This window comes from Lepidochelys kempii, chromosome 7 (assembly GCF_965140265.1).
Source record: "Lepidochelys kempii isolate rLepKem1 chromosome 7, rLepKem1.hap2, whole genome shotgun sequence".
In the NCBI taxonomy this organism is placed as follows: Eukaryota; Metazoa; Chordata; order Testudines; family Cheloniidae; genus Lepidochelys; species Lepidochelys kempii.
In genome coordinates, this window is record NC_133262.1 from 122,920,627 (window position 1) to 122,946,078 (window position 25,452).

The 25,452-nt window shown below is 51.9% G+C and overlaps 1 protein-coding gene across 8 annotated transcripts in view; it reads left to right on the top strand.

Annotated features, from left to right (window-relative positions):
• The window catches only part of SEMA4G (semaphorin 4G), a 108,324-nt gene that overhangs the window by 25,521 nt on the left and 57,351 nt on the right, over positions 1-25,452 (top strand). For all 8 annotated transcript variants that reach the window (XM_073354523.1, XM_073354520.1, XM_073354521.1 and 5 more), the window contains one exon: positions 21,435-21,678. In XM_073354523.1, coding sequence (XP_073210624.1) covers positions 21,558-21,678 — 121 coding nt within the window. In that variant the 5' untranslated portion in view covers positions 21,435-21,557. The remainder of the gene's footprint in view (positions 1-21,434; positions 21,679-25,452) is intronic.

The window sequence follows — 25,452 nt, forward strand, 5'->3', positions numbered from 1 at the left end:
GCAGATTGGCCTGTGTGATGGGGAAAAGAACATCCCGTCAGGATGCTGAGCTTGTCAGAGCTCTCACTGCTAAATTCCCTGCTCTTTTTGGGGGAGGGAAGGCATGCACGGCCAGTCTCTGCTCTGATTACTGTTCAATAAACACTTGAATCAACCAGTAATTTAAAAATGCCTTGCCACTCTAGAGTAAACGGAGAGCTTAGATTCTTCAGTGTCTTACCCGGCTCTGTCGGGCTGTCAGCTTCAGTAGGGGCTTCTGGTTCAGTCTTTCATCTTGGTGTTGGATTGGAGAACAGGGTTGTTTCCAGTTACCGAGTCTCCTCCTAACGCAGCTGCTATAATACTGTACCTTCCTGCTTTACGTGGGCGGTTCCCACCAGTTGCCCGATCCCGAGGATTTGTACCCCTCACTCCTCTTGGAGGCTTCGCTTGGGTGTCTCAAGGCAGTCCAGTGTTTGCAGAATTGGACCCTTTCCGTACCCAGCCCTTCTGAAGGGCTGCGTGCATTGGGCCTGGTTCTCCATTGCCCAGGCCAAGTGGCCGTGTGGATGATGAGTAGCGTTTGCCGCTCGCTTTGCGTGGGTGTTTATGATGAGAAAAGGCTCACAGCGGGGGACAGTCTGGCTCAGTACATCCTGCTGAACTGGAAGCTGGAGTCCAGCTTTCTGACAGCTGGGCAGTGAGGCATGGGATGGTGGATGGGCCTTTTCCCCTGGAGAGACGGGAGGACAAGCCAAGGTGAAGGATAGCGTTAACCTGCTCTGGAGAAGCTAACGTGGCCGTCATAAAAGAAGTGATGAAGTTGGGGCTGAATCTACAACCGAGTGGAGAGTAAAAGGATGGGGGGAGACAGCTACAGGCAGATGCTATAAACTGGGAGGACCAGCAAGGAGACTCTGGCCGTGCTGTACTCTGCCCAGCGTTGCAGAGCTGGCGGTTGGGATGATGGCAAAGCACCTCTAATCTGGGTACCTACGTGGCCTCCAACACTTTGTCCTGTGGCATTCAGAGCAGGAAGCACAAATGCCCATTTCCTCCTAGGTGGGAGGGTTGTAGGTATGTTCTCTTGGGAGCTGGTTGAAACATTTTCAGTAAAGTTAGGGCTGTGTGGGTGTTTAAATGAAAAGTGGCTTCTTTTTCCTGACCAAAATAAAAATATTTGCAGAAAAATTTCATTTTCATCAAAACACCGTTTTTTAAAGTCTTGAAACACAACTTTTTGTCTTTGTTGGGGGAAATTCTCACTTGATCTCCCCCCCCACCCCGAACCCCCTCTTTTCCAGCTGGGATGGGGGAAGAGTAAAAGAGCAAGTGGGTTTTTCCCCCAACAAAATCATATTGTCGGGTTTTTTCACCAACAAAATTTATTTGACACTTTCATGGGCCGATGGAATTTCAGACAAAACAAAAACACCTTAGTTCCTTGCAAAATATTTTGCGAAATATACTCCCCTTCCTTCTCCTCCACCCAGGTCTGGTGTGCTTCCTCAGAAGCATATTACATTGGTCCCAGAAAGACACCGGTCTAGAGACGCTGCTGGGCTGAAATAGCTCGGTGATCGTGAGGTAGAGCAGCGCTGCCCGTGGTGGAGAGCAGAGATCTCTCTTTTTTGTGTAAGTTTAAAACAAAAAATCCACACAAAGATTTTGCTCCACACACTTAAAATCCAAACTGCCCCTTTTCGCTCCCAACTGCAGGGGGCAGTCGGTGGCCCAGCGACTCCAGAAGTCTGATCTCAGAGGTTCCAGTTACTGGAGTTAGAGATGAGTTCCCCCTTTGTGCTCTGCGCAGAAATGCCCAAGCTCACTCTCTCCTGTCATTTCTCTCCTTGACCCACGTCTGAGTCAGCCAGGCTCCTGCGCGCCCCTCTGTAACGTGGGAGGATGCTTGGGGGAAGACTGCGATCTCGTCTGTGCTTGGGGGGAGGGGACGGAACAGGCTTCATTAGCAAAATGATGGTGCCACCCCCAAGAGGTGGCTTAATGTGACCCTATTTTGGGGATGGGGGAGTAGTAAAATGGTATCGAAATATTATACCGAGAGAGAGAATTATAGAGAGAATCCACTTAGTGCTATCAGGGATTGAAATCATAGGTATGCACAGAACAGGTCCAGCACAGGCTAGCTCCTTCCTTCCTCTCCTATCCCTCTCTGCCCCCATTCACACCTGCCTTGGTAGTGTGCTCCAGCTCGCGGCCCAATAAACTGCACCTCTTGGGATAATTGAACAGCCTCCATGGCTCTCACAGGACTGCCAAGGAAAAGAGAGATGGCCGTGGCTGCTCTAATGGCAGGTGTCACCAGGTGGCACTGTCCTAGTCATCCACGTTCTTAGCATGTGAGCAAGTTTTGACTCTTGGGGAGACATGCTGCCATGTTGAGTTTTGTGTTATGGGAGGTTTCTGCATAGAGGCAGCCTGAGGAGAGAGGTTGCTATGCAAGCAGGAGAGTTTGCTCTCTGCCTTGGTCTCCAATGCCTCAAGGAGGAACAGGGCACTGCTATTGGGCTGAGATTCCTAGAAGAAAGGATGGCTTTGCATGCTCTTTTGACCACCTCTGTTCCAGGACTGGTGTGTGTGTAAAATCAAGGAGTTACCCTTGGAGTGTACCCGAATTCTTTGACTTTAATTTCTCCTCTGCTGGGAAGCTGACCAGCAAGACTCCAGACATCAGCGACTGCTCAGCAGAAATGTTTTAATGGGACACAGGTGTCAGAAGAAGGGGGCAACACAGCCATTCTATGGGACTGGCTTTTGATCTTGCCTGGAAAATTCACCCCTCCAGCTTTTCTCTCCAGGCCTGGAATCTCGTTTAGCCTTTTTAGAATTTGTTTGTTCTCTGTTTCAGATCTGATGAAATATTTGCTCTTGGGAAAACATCTGCAGCAAGCATGTTTGAACAGTGTTCTGGAGGGCTAGGTAGTTGGTGTGTGTGTGATATATATATATATAAACAATATACATATAAAGAAAATCTTAAGTAAACCAATCCACATGAGTTGCTTTATCAAGAGGTCTTCTATTCAGAGTTCTTGGCCCATCTCTCCTGTTCTCATTAGTTCCTTTTAAAATTAGCAGGCAGCTTCTGCTGGAATGGCTATTCCTGCGATGGGATTGGAACTGAACAGCTTAGAGGAGATGAAGATTTTGTTCATTAGAGCCCAATTGAGAGGCAGAAACGCAAAAGCGGGCAATAAAGAGACATCAACTTCAAGGTTTGGTTAATGGCCTTTAAAACCCACCTCCCCAGAGTCTAGCCTGTGCTGTTTTAAAACAGGAACTAGCAGGCCCCAGGGCAACGTTAAGGATTTTTTTGGTAAATTACAAAACTCTCGATACGGATTAGCTTTTGCCACTCGATATTCTGACTTCCCCTGCTTGAGACTGGCAAGCGCTTTGAGAAGTAGCTCGAAAGCTTATCCCAGGGCTGCTGCTGCTTCTGTGAACGCCTCTCTATCCTCTCCTGAAACCGAAGAGTGGAACAAAGGCGGGGGGGGGGGGGGAGGTGGGAGACGCTCCGGGAGGGTGTTTAAAGCTGCTCGCTGCAAGTGCAGAAGCAACGAAATGAAACTGTACAAAGAATGACTGACTCATTACCTAGGTGGGCATAGGGAGACCTTTCCGTTGTTCGCTGCTGATCAAAACGTGTTGCTGGAAATAGCTTCTTTGCTCATGACTCGTAATCAGGCACCGCTCTAATGTTTTGCTTTTTGTGCAGGGGGAGAGAGGGCTTGGTTTCCATTGCTGGGCTCCCCCGGGTTTGGAAATGTGCTGATGTTTGCTAGCACAGAGGTGTCTTTAAAGGTGACTGCGTGGGGTTGGAGGCAGAGTTGTGGCTGTCTGACGTTCATCCTCTCTGATGCTTTTCCGGTTGTGCTTTACTGGAGCCTGTCTTGTCTCCCGAGTGGCAATGAGAGGCCAGTCCTGCTGTTGGTTACCTGTGTGCAGCGGGGTCAGGACTTGCCTGAGTCCCATTCTCACCCCCATGGCCAAAGAACCACTGCAAATCGTTAATCCTAAATCTGTGTTCCTAATGAGCCGGCCCACATAAGTGGATGTAAATCGTGATGAGTTCACTAGGGTCGGGTATTTCCTCCCTCGCTGGCTATTGCGGGAGATGCTGCATAAGGGGCACCTGGCTGCTGACCCAGCCAGGGTTCCCCCTTCTCCAGTGCACGTGAGGCCTGATCCTGTGAAGCGAGCATGTATGAGACTAGATGTTATCAGTACACACAGCTGTGTCTCGCTGAGCGGCTGCTTCTCCAGGAGCAGCACTGCCCGCTTTGCTGCTCAGACCTGCATCCACATACTCAGTGCAAGGCCTTTCCCACCCCCCGTTTTTTGCTCTGGTATCAGCCAGCCGAGGGTGAGACAAGCTGGTGGGTCCCGGTCGGGTTTCTAATACAGCAGCTCCACTAGCCCTCTCGATAGGGGGACCAGGACTGGATGGGCACGAAGGGCGAGTCCGTGGAGGTGGTCTCCTAACAAGGTTGAGGTTGTTGGTGGGGTGGGGAGGGGAGGGATAGGCCAGCCCTGGTGCTGGACCTGCCCTGGGATGGCTGGTCTCTGAACCTGGCCCCGGGTGCATAGAGTCCAGGGCCAGGCGTCCAACCCCCTGGAGAATAGGAGCCCTGCACGAATCGTTCGGCACTACCAGGGGTCTTACCCTGGGTATTTCCACAAATGCATCCTCCATTGGCTTATGATCAAGGACCCGTGTGAGCACGGAGCATTGTGCTGGCAGAGAATAGAGAAGGGCCTGGGAAACCAATTCACTCAGTCTTGCTTCCCCCCCCCCCCGCCCCGCTCCGCTTCAAGTCTCCAAAGCCCAGCGGCAGTGGGAAGCTGAGCCAGCTGGCAACGTGCCGCTGTGAAATGCTCTTTGCTGGAAATGTCTCTGCTGCGTTCCCGAGAGCCGATGGCTACAACCCAGTGCTGGGCTTGGCGATTGAGGCCGGGGCTGCAGGTAACTCCTCAGAGGAGACTGTCTGGGTCGCACCAGGTGAAAGACGTTCCTGAGAAAGCAGGGGCGACCAAGGGGCTGGAAAGCGCAGCGGACTCTCCCACCCATCTCTCCCTTTCTGGCCAGGTGGGGGCGCTCTGGGTGGCAGACCCAGGGTTCCACTGTGCGACGCCTGACACCGTGCAGTGCCTGTGAACCTGAGGAGTAAAGCATAAGACAATATCCAGTCAAAGCTCCGGGGGGAAGGTCAGGACATTCCACAGCCCCTCGTCTTGCAAAAAATGCCCTCCAATCTTCCAGGACCACAAGTGTTTGGAGTCTGTTTCGCACCCCCGGCAGGATGGCCCAGCCCGATGCAGTGATTCGTGGCTCCCTCTAAGAGGGGAGGAAAGCCACCATCTGTCCCACCGTCCCCACTGCCTGCCGCCTTCTGGCTTCTCCTGGGAAGTCTCAAACGCTGCCCAGACCCGACCCTGTGTCGCTTGGGAGAGCTGCCGAGGTCACAGCCTGCGGGGCTCGCGCCACCTCAGCTGGGCGTGGGGTTAGACTCACCCTCATTTATCAGCAGTGTGCTGCTTGCAGGTTCTCTGAAGCCCTCGGTGTCGGGTTCTGGGGCCCTTTTGTTCTCCCTCCCCAGTGCCCTGCTGGAAGAGCTGGCCCCCAGTCCTTGCAGAAGCTGCCGGCACAGCTCCCAGTTCAGCCAGAGGAGTAAATATAGAGCAGGATGTGGGGACACAGCTCTGAGCCCCAATTCTCATTGCCTGATGCCCTCTAGTGTTGGGGGGCCCGTCATGCTCCCAAACGTGTGTGTTAGGGGGCTTATTCCTTCACCCACTCACTTCCCTGGTCCTTCTTGCATGCACAGAGAGCAACAATACCCGAAGTCCAAAGGTGCAAACAATTCAATGTTTATTGGGGTGAACTTCCAGCAAGCATGATTCCAGTTTCCTTCCTTAGAGTCCCCCTTCCCAGCTCTGACACCACAGAGCCTTACCTGTGTCCCTGTTCCTGTTCCCCCCTTAGCGAAACATGATTCCAGTTTCCACACCCCCATTCCCTGTTCCCATTTCTCCCCCCTTACTTCCTGATTGACTGCAGACTATATAGTAAAGCTTGAGTTCTGCTTAGCTATACCTTAAACAATCATTTTACTGAAATTTAACTAACCAATCCTAACATATTGTAACATGATTATGTAACCAATTATATCCCACCACCTTAATTATTTTACACCCAGCAAAATTAATTATACAGCAGACAGAAACAATCACAGAACCAGACAGAGATTATACAGATAAACCATAGCAAAGTGGGAACTATAATGACAAAACAATATAGAAGTGAGGATTTCACATCCCAGCTATTAATAAGTGAGTTCTTGCCAGACAGGTTGCTCTCAAACTAAGTTTCCTTTTACATCTTCTAGGCACTTCCCTTTCTCTGGAGGCGATAGGCACTATCAGGACAGGATTGTATCCTAACAGCCCAATAGCACCTTCTTTCAATGTGACTTGGTTGGAATGTGAGGAGGTGACTGGTCGCTTCCCAGCTTACGGCTGCCTCTGCTGCTTAGCCAAAGGCCTTAGCCTAAGAACAGGGCCTCAGACTGTCACAGTGAGAGACGGCCCTGTACAGTCAGACAGTGATTTTGATTTTCTCTTTTATGCCTCTGTAACTAGCTAAGTGATAAGAATACACCTAAATTCTTAGAGTACAGGCCTTTACAGACAGGCCTGAATATCTATAGCCAAACAGTGTGGCTTTCCTGCGGGCACATGGTGAGCCTTCAGCCGGGAGGACTCAAGCTCCAGGGTTGAGTGGAACAAATGTGTTCCCGTGACTCTGCACGTGACGAGGCCACGTGTCTTTTCCGTAGCGCTGGCGGGCGGGGCAGGGCTCATGGGCATCCAGGCTTCCAAAGCTAACCGCAGCTACTGGGGCGGTAACGGGAGCTGATCCTCTGGGCAGTCGCCTGCCCTGGGCATGGCTGCGTTGGGCATATTAGCAAGAGTCTGATTTTCAATCTCTCTATAAACGGTGGGTGCATAGCAGCAATTCTGCAAGGGAGGGAAACCCTGGGCAAAAGCAGACGCTGCAGAGATGACCCGAGAATGCAGCCAGGTGGCTTCCTTGGGTGCGCTTTGCTCGGAGGCATCTGAAATATTCCAGCTCCCTGAAAGGAGCAGTGCCGAGAGAGACAGCCCTGGCAAATCCCTGTGGAGAACTCTCCACCAAGGAAGCCGGGCACTGCAGTGACAGTTTACCTCGCCGGCCATCTCTCTGAAAAGCTTCTTGCTCCATCTGCATTGGGAGCAAAGGAAGTCAGTCATGCCCACAGGCACAGGGAGGGAGTGCTGCTGAGTGGTTAGAGCCGGGCGCTGAGCTGGGTGGCTGGGTCCATTCCTGGTTCTGGCAGACTCTCCATATAACCTCGTTCAAGCCACTCTAAACTGGGTCGAACGGCCACCTCACCGGTGTGTGACACTTACGCCATGTTTGTGACGCACCTCGGGCCCCCTGGCTGCAAGAAGCTGTTAAAGCGAGGGTCCGTTTAAAAGGCTGGGGGCTCCCTGCCTGTATGATGCGGGGTCAGACACAGGACAGGGCTGAGTCTCTCTCGTTTTCGCTCGGATGGTGTCTCTTCCCATCAGTCACATTGGCCAGTATTTTCCGAAGTGCCCGACTGGGCTTTCAGACGCACCCACCCGGTGGGGTTCTGAGCTCTCGAAGCTCCAGCCCGTTATTAGATATTTCCTGGCATTCCCTTCCCCACTGGCCGTGCCCCCAGTGGATATTTAAAGGCATATTTATATAGTGGAGCCAATTTTCTGCTTACCAGGCCCCAGGGATGAAACCAGAAGCTGTTGGTTTATGATGCAGCAGGGAAAACATCATGTAAGTTCTAGGCACAATCCTAGCCATTCAGCCGATGGAACGAGCTGAGGTTTTGGGGATCGTCTTGACCAGAGATAATCAGGGTTAGACTTTGCACCCGTCTACGATGGGAGGGTTGGGAAGGTTGGAACTGGCAGTCACAGCTTGTGTGCAAGGACTGATGATTCACTAGAGGCCCCTTAGAACATAACATCAGAGCGGCCAGACTGGGTCAGACCAAAGGTCCATCTAGCCCAGTGTCCTGTCTGCCGACAGTGGCCGATACCAGGTGCCTCAGAGGGAATGAACAGAACAGGGAATCCTCAAGTGATCCGTTCCCTGTCGCTCATTCCAAGCTTCTGGCAAACAGAGGCTAGGGACACCATCCTTCACTCCACATAAGTCTCCGTTAGCACTTTGATCCCCCAGTAACTTGCGTCATCCTGTCTTGGTGAAAGAACTTAATTGTCAGACTCTGGGTCAGACCCCAGACCTTGCCCTTTGCTCCTCTGCCAGGAAAGGAACTAACGGCTGGTACAATTGTCTGAGATAGCAAATAGAAGGATGTGCAGAAGAGCCCCCTAATCTCCAGTCGTGTGGGGTTGGGGGGACCCTGTTACCTCACACTGAGCTTCCTATAACCAGAGAAGAGTTGGAGATTCAATGAGGTTTGCTGGGCACCTCAATATGGCAATCTACTTTAAGCTGGGAAGTGATCAGATGCTGTGGGTGGGCAGCTTGTGTGCTGAGACCCCTGCCTGTTCTGCTGTGTGCTGACCACTATCACCTGATTGTTTCCTTCGGCTTCCCCTCTTGGAGCAGGGACTGTCTTTGTTCTGTGTTTGTACAGCGCCTAGCGCCTTGCTGCCCTGCTCCACAACCACAATACGTATACTGACTGTGGTGATGGCATTCCCCCTAAGGCAGTGGTCCCCACATCCCCAGCCTTGCTCCGTCCCCAGCCTCTCTCCTTCCCCAGTCCTGCTCGGCGTCCAGGCCCGGGCCAGCCCCATGGGGAACAGGGAAGGAGCGCTATGCTTCCAGGCCAGCTCCGCCTCCAGGCCCAGCTCCGCCCCCAGGCCCAGCTCCACTTTGCCCCCAACCCAGCTCCTCCTCCAGGCCCAGCTCCGCCCCCAGGCCCAGCTCCGCTTTGCCCCCAACCCAGCTCCGCGTCCAGGCCCAGCTCCGCCCCCAGGCCCAGCTCCGCTTTGCCCCCAACCCAGCTCCGCCTCCAGGCCCAGCTCCGCCCCCAGGCCCAGCTCCGCTTTGCCCCCAACCCAGCTCCGCCTCCAGGCCCAGCTCCGCCCCCAGGCCCAGCTCCGCTTTGCCCCCAACCCAGCTCCGCGTCCAGGCCCAGCTCCGCCCCCAGGCCCAGCTCCGCTTTGCCCCCAACCCAGCTCCGCGTCCAGGCCCAGCTCCGCCCCCAGGCCCAGCTCCGCTTTGCCCCCAACCCAGCTCCGCCTCCAGGCCCAGCTCCGCCCCCAGGCCCAGTTCCACTCTGCCCCGGCTGGGGGAGGTTGCAGACAGATTCTGTTAATGGTAAGGTTGGGCACAACTGGAAAAGTTTGTGCCCCACTGGCCCAAGGCTTGCAGGTGGCAGCCCCACAAGGCTTGCTTAGCCTTGAAGAGTCCCAGACAGGGCTTTGGAGCAGAGCCCCGAGCTGGAGCACGGCGCAGTGGAGCTGCAGGTTTTTGCCTGGAGCTGGAGCGGAGTCGGAGAACAGCTCCAAAGCCCTAGTCCCAGAGGAATAATTATCTAGCTGGGAACCTCAAGGGCACGTCATATGCGTCAGGCCCTGCTTTATTACCCTGACCTTTAGTGTGAAAACAAGGGATCGTGTGGTGAAACACCAGCATCATAGACTCGGGTTGCACAATGTTACAGTGTTGCATCCTGCCTCGACCCCTTTCCTTGCACACTGTGCTGTGTTCCCCACCCCGGCGGCCGGCTGTGTAAGGTCTTCGGGGCAAGCACTTGTGTTTGTAATGTATCTCGTGCCCTGAGCACTCTGGGCACCTAATCTCATCACCCTAGTTACCACTAAACTGGCTGGAGTTAGCTGCTGCAGAAGGCCAGCAAGTTAAATCTTGTGTGGCTGGATTGGTTTAATCCTCCCACCTTCTTTGTGGACAGCAGGAAGTGGGCTTTTCCCTACACACCGCATTGCTTAATTGGCTCCCTCCATTACAGTTTTACACCTTCCTCTGAAATGCCCGGCTGGATTAGACAGGTTTGCACGACCGGATCAGGTTACTGGCATGTTGCGTGGGGTTTTGGCCGGAATTTCCTCCCTGCTGGAACGGAATCCAAGGCAGATGCTGAATTTCCAGGCAACTTTTTAAGGAGAAGCTGAAATCTGGTGGAATAATGGTGGGAAACCTGCTCACCCTAGAAACAACTCGGCTAAGGTGCCAAATTGCCCCTGTATTCTCCCACTTCTCCTTTTCGTTTTTGGTCACTGCCTGAAATGTCTTCACCTGAAGGCCCCGTCCGCTCAAGTCTCCCCGCTGTGACTTGCAACTTCAGGGACGCCTTCCCCGTCCCGTCTCAGCACCCGTCCTTCATCTGAAGGCATAGGACACGGCTGCGTCAAAGCTGAAAAAATCTTGTTATGAGGCTCCACGTGTTAATTGCAAAGAGAATGGGCCAGTAAAGGATATCACCTCCCCTTACCTTGTCTCTCTCAATTGCCAAAAGAGGCATGAATCCAGCTGTACAGGAAAGGGCTGCCTTTGAGAACAGATGTTGCCTCATGAAAGGAGGCTTCCAGCTCCCTCGGGCTGCAGGAGGAGGTAGGGAAATTGAAAACATCTGGATCTTTTCAATCTCTTCCCCACGTGGTCAGGTTTGTTCCTGGCTAGCTTTTCTCTTCTGAAGAGGCTGGCCCAGGCTTTGGTTTTTAAATGTACAATGCAGGGAGCTACACTCCTGTTGACTTAGTTGTCCAGTTGCATCACATCCAATAAACCTTTCAACTGAAGGGGAAAGCGCCCTTCTGGTTTTGGGTTTCAAAGTGGTAGCCGTGTTAGTCTGTATCAGCAGAAACAAGGAGGAGTCCTTGTGGCACCTTAGAGACTAACACATTTATTTGGGCATAAACTTTCGTGGGCTAAAACCCACTTCATCCGATGGAACGCTTGCCGTGTTCTTTGTCCCTGTCTGGAGAGGCGACTTAGCAGGGCAGGTCTTCACGACAGAATTATTTCGGTGTAACTACATTGCCCCAGGGTGTGAAAAATCCACATGCCTGAGTGACTTAGTTACACCGACCTAAACGCCGATGTAGACAGCGCCGACATAGCTACTGCCTGTCGGTAGGATTAATGACACCGACGGGAGAGCTCTCTCCCGTCGACGGAGAGCATCTTCATTAAAGCACTTCAGCTGTGCCGATACAGTGTTTTAAGTGTAGACCTGCCCTTAGAGTCTGTCGACACTGCAGTCAGGAGGTGTGATTGCTGCACGTGTAGACATAACCGAGCTACCTTTGAGCCCCCTAAGCTGATGAAAGTGGAGTCCTAACTCTAAGGAAAAATTGCAGAATGAGCCGTATAGGACGAGCGGCTGCCCCCTTCTGTCTCTCTCCACCGTACCCCGCTTCCTTTGCCATAGCATGAGGGTTCTCGCTACTTCTCCCTCGTGCCATCTTCCATTCAGCAGGGACCGGCAGAGAGAGATTGGTCCTTCCTGGGTGACGGGCGTGCTGCCTCTCAGTGGAAAGGGCTGAAGCGTTGTCCTGGGGAGGAGTGGGCGCAGCGCTGCCTGTCCCTGGGGGCGTCTGAGCCGGGCAGTAAGAGAGCTTGGGTCGTGCAGCCCTGGAGCTGATTGTGCCAGCAGGAGCCCTAGGAGCTGCAGAGCTGGTGGAGGCATCTCAGCTCCGCACCTGGCTGGCTTAGGACCCCCGGCTGTTGTCTGGCTCCTCCTGTCCCCCGCCCCCACCTCCAAAACTGCCATTAGCTGGCCAAAAGCTGTCCCGCCGTGGGTCCCCTTAGCCCTGCTGGCCTGAGCTTCCTCTGCCCCCGGCCAAATGGGTCCTGCCCGTGGCTGCATTTCGTGGGGCATCGTGGGGCATGAAAAGCTCCCCCCGTGCCCCCGTTCTGTTACTGCGACCCTCCGCCCTGCTCTGCAGCCGACACAGAGCGTGCCACGCAGTGCAGGGGAGTGCCTGGGCTGGGGTCTAGAACTAGGGGTTGTGGAGGTGACCTGGTGCGTGTGAAGCACGCGTGCTGTGTTAAACCGGGCCTGCTTGTGTTCCTCGTGCCACTGGAAATGGATCCTCTGTGCCGTAAGGGACGTGGACTGTGGCTCTTCTCCTGTCCCAGGGCAGACAGGGAGCAGGGGAGGCCTCCTGTCTAAATGCACCTTCCGTCAGGCTGGACAACCTTAATGCGGCTCTTCCCAGGAAAACCCTCCTCTCTGATCCAGTTCAGCCACCTGCCTTCCCAGGCCCCAGCAGGATGTGAGAGCGGAGTGGAAAGTGACTAACCGAGCAGGCAGAGATGCACCCAGATTAAAGCTCACATCTCTGTCAGAGATTAGTTCCGTGTGTGCGTGTGCGTATCTGTCTGTCTGTCTGTAGCTCTCTCGCCTCTGGAAGTGCTGATCTCTGCGCGCCGAGCTGGTGAGCAAATCTGCAGAAATCCCTTCCCGTGAGCCGACACCGTTGGCAGTTCAGACACCCTCACAGTATCTGCCTCAGCCTAGGCCAGCCAACCATGGTGGACCCGCTCTCCCACTTGCTTCTTCCTTAGGCCAACCAAGGCAGGGAGTGGTCTTTGCTAAGGTTCTCCTAGAACGGCCTGTTGGGTTTTTTTTTATCTTTTCATTGGTTTCATTTTCAGAGTCAGCAATTCCCTCCTTTCCCCCTCCAGCTCTGCCGTGTGACTAAGATCAATTGTTTCTCCTACATATTACTCTTCACACAGGTCAGCAGTGCAAAAAATGGCCTGAAGGCGAAGGAAGGAAAAGTTTAGGCCAGACTTTAAAGAAGATAATTCGTAGCCTCAAGAGCCATCAGGCCAGAATGCCTAGGGAAGCTGGCAGAGGTGCCGTTGTTGCAGATCAAAGCACGTTGGATTTGAAGTTAGGGGCAATGATGTAGCAAAAGGCGGATGAGCCGAGGTCTGGCAAGCCCCTTCTGCCCTTGTGCACAGCCTGTCACCCCCTCAACTCCCACGGTGCGCTTGGGGTGCCCAAGGAATGTCGGATCGGATGCTACGCTCCCTTGAGTCAGGAAGCAGAGAGAGCAGCCAAAGTTTCTCCAGCCACCCGGCCATGAAATAAGCTCTACTTTCCTGAAACATTGCCAGGTGCAACCTTGGGTCATGGGCGATAACGAATTTGGTGGCTTCTCCCCACTTCTGTGCACATGTGCCACCTGTCTGATGCAGGGTTTCTGGGTGGCCTAGATCTGGACTAGCGGAGAGGGGCCCGTGGCTCAGAGTGGAAGTGAATTGTCTTCACCATGCCTGAGCCCCGGGATGGGAATAACACAAGGAATACTCTGCCCCAGGGCTGGATGGAAAGGTCATCCGGGACCTCCCTACCTGGCATGTAATTCAAGCTCCCCGTTAGGTCTGGTACAATGTACTTAACTCTGCACACGTTGAGAACACCCCATTGAAAACGCAGCTCGCTGCTGGTTTAACTTCCAGCTGAGCCAAGTGTGTGCTGCTCCAGCTGATCTCCAGTTAGATGCCCCGACGGAGACCAGCCTCCCCGTTACCCCAGGCACGGAGGCGTTCTTGCTGTGAAAGTCAGGCCTCTGCAGCACGGCCCGGAGCTTGTTGTTGCATAAACACGGACGTTTGTGTTGGTACAGCCTGGCTGCAATGAGCTACCGTCTGCAAATATCCTCCCTCGAACGCTGATCGCTGGGTGGTCTCCAGCATGCACTGGCAGCATGGGGGGTCTGCCAGCGAGACCAGTGCCAACTGGTGAGTGAGCGGTGGCAGCTGGTCTCCTCCAAAGGAAAGCCGCTCTGTGCATCTGGGAGAGAGCGAGCACCGAGCGGTTGCTATTCCAGACAGATATCCACGCTTTCCCCTCTCAGTGAATCCCTTCCAGGAGCCCAGGCTTGAGTGGGCCGCAGTCAGAACCATGCTCCATAGACCCGTAGGGTTAGAAGGGCCCGTGAGGGTCGGCTAGTCTAGCTCCTTGCCAAGATGACTTAGTACTTTCCAGCCGTAGCTCTCGAAGCCATGGGTCTGTAACCCAACTTTGGGAAGCAGGGAAAAGCCTACCTGCCTTCCCTGGCCTCCCGTGGTGAGTCAGCGGTGGAATGGGGAGTAAACCCAGCGGCCTCCATGAAGCCGCTGGCTAGCATGCTTACAGCCTGGCAGGAAAAGCCGCAGGCTTGCTGCCTGCCGTAGGGCTGAAGTCAGAATTCCCGTGTACGATGCAGCGGGTACACCTGTCCCCTTGGAACAGGGTTGTTACCGTAACCCCCCATGCAAAGGCCAGGTACCAGAGCCCACAACCGCTGCCCGTGCTGACCGGTGGTTTCCCCGTGCTTCTACTGGCTGTCACTTGTCTCTGACTCAGGTTGTAAGCTGTGTGCGGCAGGGACAGTCATTTCAGGGTGTGTGTGGGGGGGTGTACAGCGCCTAGCGCAGCAGGGCCTCGATCCAGGATCGGGTCCCTCAGTGCTAGCATAATAGAGATTATCACGTCACCTTCCCACAGCACAGGGGTTCCCAAACTTTTTGCCAGCACAACCCCATTGTAATGAATTATTTCTTCTGGGGCCCCAGACAGCATGGAGGGCATCATCGTGAAGAGCAGTGGGGCATGCGAGGTCACGCTGAGTGGAGCAAATGGCATCCGCCCTGCACTAGGGATTGCGGCAATCCCAACTGCTGATGGGGTGATGTCATTTGGGTGGACGGCCCATGGTTTGGGAACTGCCGCTGTAGCACCAGTCATCAGAGGGTCTTGCAAAGCAGTAAGTCTCCCAGTGCACTGGGCCCTGGGCATTGTCCCTGCTTTACCTAGGCTAATTGACGTGCCCAAGGGCAGTTAGTGGCAAAGCTGAGGGTAGGTCCCAGGAGTTCGACTCCAAATACCTCCCCTGCTTTGACCACTGAGCTGCCCTTCCCGGGCAGGAGTGGCTCCAGGACAGTGACATCACGGCCTGCCATGAAAGGAACCTTGTTGGTTTGATTTCCAGGGAGCCTGCTTCAGGGGCAGCTCGGAGCAAGGCACTGTGCCAAGGCACAGAGTTTACGGCTGGAAGGGACCACAAACCCAAGAGGAAAGCCATACCTTGTGGGGATCAGTCATGGGGAGAGACTGGAGGGACCTGAAAGCCAAGCCTCTCCTGCTTCCCATTCTGAAGCAGATGGATTCCCAGCCAGTAACAGGAACCAACCCCTCCTGTCCCATGGTCTCCCCTCTGCTCCAGAGGCTCTGGTGGCAGGCTGGGAAATCTTTCTCCATAACACTTCTTGCAGGGGATGGAGGTCTCTAACCTACGCCTAAAATCTCTAGAAACTGTAGGGGCTGGCCGTGCTGCCCTGGCTTGCAAGCAAAAGCAGGGTCTGACCAAGAGAGAGCCAGCCTGCTAGCAGCGGGTGACTGTAGATGGGGACAGAAGACTGGACGACTGAACATTGTACTAGGAGCACCTGCCCTGCCTCCCCCCATGGCTTTGGGAGATTGCTGAATCTCTCTGTCACAGCTTCTCTATCTGCGAAACGGGGACAGACCCTCCCAGAGGCATGGAGGATCCAGGGCTGAACTGCTCTGAAATGGGGAAAGCCCTGTACCCGGGCCAGTGGTGCCTTGATGCCCCAGCATGCTGGCCCAGGGCGCTAGACTGCAGGTGCCATCTGCTGGGCAAAACTTAAACCCAAGGCTCTAACCACATGGAGCCATGATATATCCCAGTGGTTCTCAACCAGGGATCCGGGGGCCGCGAGCAGGTGTCAGGGGGTCCACCAAGCAGGGCCAGCATTAGACTTGCTGAGACACAAGGCAGAAAGCCGAAGGCCCACCGCATGGGGCTGAATCCCAGGTCCCTGACCCCCACCACCTGGGGCTGAAGCGGAAGCCTGAGCTTCTTAGCTTTGTGGGGGTCCCCATCGCATGGGGCCCTGGGGAATTGTCCTGCTTAACGCCGGCCCTGGCTTTTATATGCAGAAAACCAGGTGTTGTGGCACAGGTGGGCCGTGGAGTTTTTATAGCATGTTGGGGGGGGCCTCTGAAAGAAAAAAGTTGAGACCCCCTGCTGTATCCCCCGTGGCCACTCAGGAGTCAGGAGTGGTCTGTCCTTGTGTCCTGCCAACATTTCACTGCCTGTCCTAAAATCCCTGCAGCTGACACAGCTGCTGCATTGTCAGTGGTAGGTGTGAATCTCTCTCTCTCACACACACACGTTTGGATTTTGAAAGGTGCTGGTGAGAGATTAACTATATACGGCCAGTGCCGTTGAGCCACATAAGCGGAGAGTAAAATTGCCTGGCTACGAGCCAGCCTACCAGGCCTGTGATGGTACAGGGGTACCTCTAACGTGCGCTTCCCTCACTTTGAATCATTAAAGTGACCGAGTTCCTGCTGTGACCGGTGGCTCGCAGAGACGCTAAATGATAGCTCCGGCTCTTTGTGATCCTTTGGGACGAGTCGGCATTGCTCAGAACGCCTACAGAAAAGCTGCCACGATAGAAGCTTGGAGAGTCTCGCTAACTTACTCGCAGTGCTGGAGAGCACTGAAAAGCTGGCAGGGATCAGAGGTGACGGCTTTTATTGGAGTCTGAACAGCTCGGAAGCTGTGAAATGAAGAGAACAGAGTCTGGCTGCCTGACTCGGCTACTGTTCCTCTCTGTGCCCACCCCCCTGGTTGTGAAAGAGAACCTGAAATGTATGCAATCGCTCGCTGCCTCCTGCAGTATCTCGGCCTCCCTCGGAGCTCTGCAGCTTCCCCTAAGCGGGTTCAGGGCTGGTCAGAGAGACCTGTAGGGGCAAGACAGGGGAGAGTGGCAGGAGGTGCCAGTCAACAGGCCGCAGCCTTCCCTCTGGGGAGGTAGTGGGCGTATTCCTGTAGCATGGCAGTAGGGGGCGCTGTCTTTCAGGTGAGACTTAACCCACAGCCCTGGTATCATGGGATTGTCTTCCATGGGGGGCTCACAGCTGCCACGTCCCCCGCTGCCCTCTGCTCCCGATTTAGCTAGCTAGAAGCTTAAAGCTGGAACAAACGGTCGGCCCTGCCAAGTCTCTCCTCCCTCCTGCATGTCTAAGTGGCTTTGCTGTCCCTTGGGATGGCTGGGTAAGTTTCTGGATGATAAGGAAACCGCAGTGCTATATCCTTCCTTTCACGCAGCCGGAGCAGCGTGACTGTTCAAGCCAGAGGCATTGGGCAGAGCTGCTCCCTTTGGTGTCGCTAGCTGTCTGCCGGCCCTTGCTCCCCACACTCTTTCAGCCTGGGCAGGTGCACCGGAGGGCCCTGTTTCTTGCCACAATATTCTGAATTGGAAGAAGACCAGCTGCAGCAAAACTCAAAGGGATCGGGAAGCTGGCGCGCCATGCTCACCCTCTGCTTTGGTGTGAGGAGGAATTCACACCTCTCCCTAGACTTGCTAGAAAACGGCTCGGCACTTGGGGGGGAGCGGGAAGATTTTTGCTGATGGTTTCCACCTCTGGCTTACGGTTTAGCAAGTTGCTGCAACTAGTTTGGCTTAACGATTGCAGCGTGTTCAGTTAACGACGGCTGCGTCGCATGGCATGAATCAGGGGCATTGCACCTTCAACGCCATGGTGTGGCTGTGATCACAACTTGCTGTCTTGGAAACGAGCTAAAATTGTCTCAAGGGGTTTTCCCTGGTGACCTTGCCTCACCATGCACAGACGCAGTTGGGGGCTGGTGCAGGAGTCTGGGACCACCTGGGTTCTCTTCCAGTGACCTCCCCAGAACCTTAGGCAAGTAGCTCTGCCTCTAATGATACATATATATATACTGTAGATAGATAATAAGACAGAAAATAGCATATTGCCTCCATAAAAATCCCTGGTATGTCCAGATCTTGGATACTGCGTGCAGATCTGGTCGCCACATCTCAAAAAAGGTATTTTAGAATTTGAAAAGTTACAGAGAAAAGCAACAAATATGGTTAGGGGAATGGAAGAGCTTCCACTGGGACTGTCAGCAGGGCCGGCTCCAGGCACCAGCAAAGGAAGCAGGTGTCTGAGGCGGCCAATAGAAAGGGGCGCACTCCTTGCGTTATTGGGGTGGCACGTCCGGGTCTTCGGCGGTGAGCCCTCCATTCCCTCTCTTCCTCTTCAGCGGCAATTTGGCGTCAGCTCAATTGGGTTTTTCTTTTTTCTTTTTTTCTTCGCCACTTGGGGCGGCAAAAAAGCTGGAGCCGGCCCTGCTGTTCAGCTTGGAAAAGAGACGACTTATGGGGGATATGACAGAGTTCTATAAAATCATGACTGGCGTGGAGAAAGTGAATTGGGAAGTGTTATTTACTCTTTCCCATAACATACAAACCAATAAAACTAACAGGCAACAGGTTTAAAACAAACACAAGGAAGTATTTCTTCACACAAGGCACAGTCAACCTGTGGAACTCTTTGCCGGAGGATGCTGTGAAGGCCAAAAATATAACAGGGTTCAAAAAAGAACTAGGTAAATTCATGGAGGGCAGGTCCATCAATGACTATTAGCCAGGATGGGCAGGGATGGTGTCCCTAGCCTCTGTTTGCCAGAAGCTGGGAGTGGGTGACAGGGGATGGATCACTTGAAGTTGCCCTGTCCTGTTCATTCCCTCTGGGGCCCCTGGCATTGGCCACTGTTGGAAGACAGGACACTGGGCTAGATGGACCTTTGGTCTGACCCAGTATGGCCGTTCTTGTGTTCTTACTTAATTCTTTCTTGCCCCCATTTGTAATCGGTTATTAGTGTTATCCGTTACCCATCTCCATAGTGTCTGAGTGCCTCCTGAGCAGTTAAAAAGAGACATCACCCAAACTCTGTCTCTTCCTTCCCTGCCTGTAGAAGCAGTTTGGTTGGTTCCCAGGGTCTCCTGTCTGGGGTGAGCAGGTGGATGGCATATGGAAAACACTTCCAGGGACAGTTAACTCTAAGAAGCGGGTGAGGTTTTAGTCAGGGAGGTCTCTTGCAAGGGCGAATGAAAGCACTGAAATTGTCCAGTCCCGGGACCGTTCTCCCTGCTGCCCTTCTCCCCGACACTCCACGCTGGCGTTGTCATGGTTTCTGTAGCTCAGAGCTGACCTCGGAGATTGTAGTGGTAGAGGGTATGCTGATCTCCCTGGGAACCGGGGCCAATTGCATGAAGGGATAGATAGACTTTGAACTGGAATCTATTGTGGGTGCAAATTGGTAATTGCAGTACACGGGAGGGGTGACTCCATGAAGCATGAATTCTGTAATGCTCCTCGGCTTAGATAGGTCCAAGGGTTAGTAATAAATGCATTGCATCTTCTAAAAACCCAGACCTGGGATCAGGCTTCATGACATCATGCAGCAGGGAGTTCCGCAGGCTGCCTGCTCCCTCAAGTGTTTCCTCTTGGATTTTTTTGGCTTTAATTTGGTCCTAGATTAGCTTGTTCTTTCAGGTGGGGCAGGTTAGTACAGTAGGAAAACAAAAAACTAGCCGAAACGAGACTGAAATATTGGCCCTAAATGCCCAATGCATTCCATAGGACTCTGTGCTGGACGCAGAGTGCAAATAGGGACTCTGGTACCACAAGGATGGCTGGAAGTCCCACTTCTTCTTTTTAATTATATTTATTACCTTGATTATTTCAAATGAAGTGCTCGGATTGCAAGGTATAATAAAACACGAAGGATCCTCTCCTTCTCGAATTCATTGCAGTGTAAATGTGACGTGTTTGTGCATCTTAGCATCTTGCATAAAAAAATCTGGGGGAGCAGGGATAAATCAGTTTATTCCCACACCACCTCTTCTGGAAATGGCTGCACCCAAGCTTTTCAGATGCTGTAGTTATGATGCAGATAGAATGAGTAACTGAGCTGTTACCCAGCTGCACGGAATCTTTCGATTTCTGTAATACGTGGGCCACCGTTTGCCTGTGGGAGAATGTAGCGATGTAGATCTTTTTGCGTTTGGATTTGATGAGGGTAGCAGGCTTCTGGGGTTTGGTAAGGTGCCATTTCTGTTTGAATGTCTTTCCCACAGGCTGTGCATGTTTATTAAATGTAGCAAATTAATACCGTTGAAAGAGGAGAACCTATCAGAACAGAATCCCTAGCCAGAGGGAGTGATGTGTAGTGGCTAGTGCAGGTGACGCTCAGAACTCCTGGGTTTCTATACTTACCTCTGCCACTGACTCATTCTGTGTCTTGGAGTAAATTGCATCCCCTCTCTTTGCCTCAGTTTCCCCATCTATCAGCAGGGGATAATACTTCTCATAAACAAACTAGGGAAATGCAACCTAGATGGAGCTACTATAAGGTGGGTGCAGAACTGGTTGGAAAACTGTTCCCAGAGAGTAGTTATCAGTGGTTCACAGTCATACTGGAAGGGCATAACAAGTGGGGTCCCGCACGGATCAGTTCTGTGTCCGGCTCAGTTCAATAGCTTCATCAGTGACTTAGATAATGGTGTAGAGAGTACACTTATAAAGTTTGCAGATGATACCAAGCTGGAGGGGGTTGCAAGTGCTTTGGAGGACAGGATTAAAATTCAAAATGATCTGGACAAACTGGAGAAATGGTCTGAAGTAAATAGGATGAAAATTCAATAAGGACAAATGCAAAGTACTGCACTTAGGAAGGAACAATCAGTTGCAAACATACAAAATGGGAAATGACTGCCTAGGAAGGAGTGCTGCGGAAAGGGATCTGGGGGTCATAGTGGATCACAAACTAAATATGAGTCAACAGTGTAGCACTGTTGCAAAAAAAGTGAACATCCTTCTGGGCTGTCTTAGCAGGAACGCTGTAAGCAAGACACGAGAAGTAATTCTTCTGCTCTACTCCACGCTGATTAGGCCACAACTGGAGTATTGTGTCCAGCTCTGGGCGCCACATGGCAGGAAAGATGTGGACAAATTGGAGAAAGCCCAGAGAAGAGCAACACAAATGATTAAAAGTCTAGAAAACATGACCTATGAGGGAAGATTGAAAAAGCTGGGTTAGTTTAGTCTGGAGAAGAGACGACTGAGAGAGGACATGAGAACAGTTTTCAAGCACATAAAAGGTTGTTACAAGGAGGAGGGAGAAAAATTGATCTCATTAACCTCTGAGGCTAGGACAAGAAGCAATGGGCTTAAATTACAGTGAAGGTGGTTTAGGTTGGTCATTAGGAAAAACTTCCTAACTGTCAGGGTGGTGAAGCACTGGAATAAATTGCCCAGGGAGTTTGTGAAATCTTCATCATTGGAGATTTTTAAGAGCAGGTTGGACAAACATCTGCCAGGGATGGTCTAGATAAAAGCCTACTGAGTCCTGCCATGAGTGCAGGGGCTGGACTAGGTGACCTCTCAAGGTCCCTTCCAGTTCTATGATTCCCTGTCTCATGGGGCTGTTGTGAAGCGTAATGTTTGGGGAAGTGCTTTGAGATCCTCAGGTGAAAGGACCGGCGTGTTCCACTGCTCAACTTCTCCTCTGTATTTCAGGAGCACGATCGTGGTTCGCCGTGAGACACGCAGGAGCCGGCGGGGCGATCTCTGTGAGCTGGGCCCCCATCCACTGGCAAAGAGTTTGTGTCGGCAGAGCAGCGACCTCGGTCACCTGGGAAGATGAGAAGCCGTATGGCCTGTTACCTCTTGGTCCTGTTGGCGGCCGCAACAACGGGCTACCCCTCTCGACGATCCGCCGTGGATTTGGATGCCACCCCAAGGATGACGATCGCCGATAACGGTAAAAAAGCTCGGTTTGACTCCTGCCCCGGGAGTGGTAGGCCTTGTTGGGGCTTTCGGGGGGAACCTCCTCGGAGAGCCATCAGCCTGCCTTGCATGCTGTCTGGGGGCTGCTGCCGATTGCTACATGCCAGATCGGAGCTGTCAGCACGGCAGCATCTGCCTGGCCGATGACATCAGCATCTCCCCTTTCCCAGGCTGCCGTGGCACAAGGACATATGGCCGCAGCCGCTCGAGCATGGAGGCTCTTTGGTGAGGCCGCCTGTTCCTGGCTGCTTCTGCTCAGCCCCCAGCTGCTAGAGCTTCCCCGAGCAATTGTGTTAGACTGACCTTCCCTATGACATCCCCACCTGCTTCCTTCCCGGGGGCTTGAAGGGAGGATTTTGTCTTCTCTGCAGAGGGGCTGGCCTGGGGTCCACCCACCATCCCATGTAAACCCCAGTTCAGCTCATAAGGTGGAGCATGAACCTTGTCCTGGCCCCTCTGCCTAGGGGTGAATTCCGCCTGTGGTGAGCTGGAGGGTGGTCAGATAGGTTGTCGCAGGCCCACCATGGCATGGCTTTCTTGGCAGGACTGGTTTATCCAGCCTCCTGAATCATCTGCCCCCAGCCTGTGGACTGACTCCTGGTTGCAAGGTCGGAAAGGAGTGGGAGTCTTGCAGTTGTCTTGGATAGACAGAAGAAGGCTTGGCCTTTGCCCTGCGGGCTGGCTTGGTGACATCTCACCTGAGATGCTGCTAAATACTTCACGAGAATTTGGAAGTGAACCCTAGGCAAGAGTCTCTACCTTACAGGGATGATGCGAGGGCTGATTAATTAGCTAACATTTGCACAGCGTTAATTTAAAGGCTAATGGAGCAAGGAGAATTCAATTCTCATGGAAAAATAAAACCTTCAATTAACTGCAGCAATTTCTTTGCAACGCAAAAGGGTTGACTGAAATATCCCTGCAGAATGCTCAGGAGAAGCCGAGAGCTTGGTTAAAAGTTCATGCTTGAGATGAGTAGGAAGTGTCCCATGAGCGCCGTGTGGGCTAGCGGGTTTAGCTCAGGGCTCGGAGCCAAGAGGTTGGTCCCAGCTTTTTCACACATCTATCGCTGAGGGTGTAACTGCTTTGAAAACCAGAGAGATGTTTATAAACCCTTAGCCACGAAACAGTTTGGTGTCATTGTTCCATTTTACATAAGAACGGCACCACTGGGTCAGGCCAATGGTCCGTCTAGCCCAGTACATGAGAACAACCAGACTGGGTCAGACCAAAGGTCCATCCAGCCCAGCACCCTGTTCTCCGACCGTGCCCAGTGCCAGGTGCCCCAGAGGGAACTAACAGAGTTGGCAATCATCACGGGATCTATCCCCCTTTGCCCATTCCCAGCTTCTGCAAACAGAGGCTAGGGACACCATCCCCACCCATTCTGGCTAATAGCCATTGATGGACCTATCCTCCATGAACTTAGCTCGTTCTTTTTTGAACCCAGTTATGGTTTTGGCCTCACAACATCCCCTGGCAAGGAGTTCCACAAGTTGACTGGACGTTGTGTGAAGAAATACTTCCTTTGTTTGTTTTAAACTTGTTGCCTATTAGTTTTATTGAGTGACCCCTGGTTCTTGTGTTATGTGAAGGGGTAAATAACATTTCCCCATACGCTTTCTCCACACCCGGTATGATTTTACAGACCTCTCTCACATCCCCCGTCAGTGGTCTCTTTTCCAAGCTGAAAAGTCGCAGTCTCATTAATCTCTCCTAATATAGAAGCTGTTCCATCCCCCTTATCATTTTTGTTGCCCTTCTCTGTACTTTTTCCAATTCTCACATACCTTTCTTGAAAGGGGGTGACCAGATCTGCACACAGTATTCAGGATGTGGGTGTACCATGGATTTATATAGTGGCAATTTGATATTTTTCTGTTTTATTATCTATCCCTTTTCTAATGGTTCCCAACATTCTGGTCACTTTTTCGAGGGCCGCTGCACATTGAGTGGATGTTTTCAGAGAACTCTCCACAATGACTCCAAGGTCTCTTTCTTGAGTGGTAACAGCTATTTTAGATCCCATCGTTTTATATGTGTAGTTGGGATTATGTTTTCCAACGTGCATTACTTTGCATTTATCAACATTGAATTTCATCTGCCATTTTGTTGCCCAGTTTTGTGAGTTCCTTTTGTAACTCTTCCCAGTCAACTTCGGACTTAACTATTTTGAGTAATTTTGTATTGTCTGCAAACTTTGCCACTTCACGGTTTACTGCTTGTTCCAGATCATTTATGAACATGGTGAACAGTGCTGGTCCCAGTAAAGGTCCCTGGCGGGCCTTGCTATTTACCTCTCTCCATTCTGAAAAGTGACCATTTATTCTTACCCTTTGTCTCCTGTCTTTTAACTAGTTACTGATCCATGAGAGGACCTTCCTTTTTATCCCATGACTGCTTACTTTGCTTAAAAGCCTTTGGTGAGGGACCTTGCCAAAAACTTTCTGAAAGTCCAAGTACACTATATCCATTGGATCCCCCTTGTCCACATGCTTGTCAACCCCCTCAAAGAATTCTAATGGATTGGTGAGGCGTAAGTTCCCTTTACAAAAGCCATGTTGGCTCTTCCCCAGCATATTGTGTTCATCTGTGTGTGTGAGAATTCTGTTCTTTATTATAGTTTCAACCAACTTGCCTGATACTGAAGTTAGGCTCACTGGCCTGTAGTTGCCAGGATAGCCTCTGGAGCCTTTTTAAAAAATCAGTGTTATATTAAAAAGAACAGAGGACTTGTGGCATCTTAGAGACTAACAAATTTATTAGAGCATAAGCTTTCGTGGGCTACAGTTTACTTCATCGGATGCATAGAATGGAACATATAGTAAGAAGATATATATATATACACACACACATACAGGTTTCAGAGTAACAGCCGTGTTAGTCTGTATTCGCAAAAAGAAAAGGAGGACTTGTGGCACCTTAGAGACTAACCAATTTCTTTGAGCATAAGCTTTCGTGAGCTACAGCTCACTTCATCAGATGCATGCAGTGGAAAATACAGTGAGGAGATTTATATACACACAGAACATGAAACAATGGGTGTTACCATATGCACTGTAAGGAGAGTGATCACTTAAGATGAGCTATTACCAGCAGAAGAGCGGGGGAGGGAGGGCGGGGGAGAAAACCTTTTGTAGTGATAATCAAGGTGGGCCATTTCCAGCAGTTAACAGGAACACCCCCCCCCCACACACACACTGCTCCTCCAACGTTCCCGTTAACTGCTGGAAATGGCCCACCTTGATTAAAACCACAAAAGGTTTTCTCTCCCCCCACCCCCGCTCGTAATAGCTCATGTTAAGTGATCACTCTCCTTACAGTGTGTATGGTAACACCCATTTTTTCATGTTCTGTGTGTATATAAATCTCCCCACTGTATTTTCCACTGAATGCATACGATGAAGTGAGCTGTAGCTCACGAAAGCTTATGCTCAAATAAATTGGTTAGTCTCTAAGGTGCCACAAGTCCTCCTTTTCTATATACATACAGAGAACATGAAAAGGTGGATAAGAGGCAAATTAATTAAGATGATTATCAGGAGGAGAAAAAAACTTTTGTAGTGCTAATCAAGATGGCCCATTTAGACAGTTGACAAGAAGGTGTGAGGATACTTAACACGGGGAAATAGATTCAATATGTGTAATGACCCAGCCACTCAAAGTCCCTATTCAAACCCAGGTTAATGGGATCTAGTTTGCATATTAATTTAAGCTCAGCAGTTTCTTGTTGGAGTCTGTTTTTGAA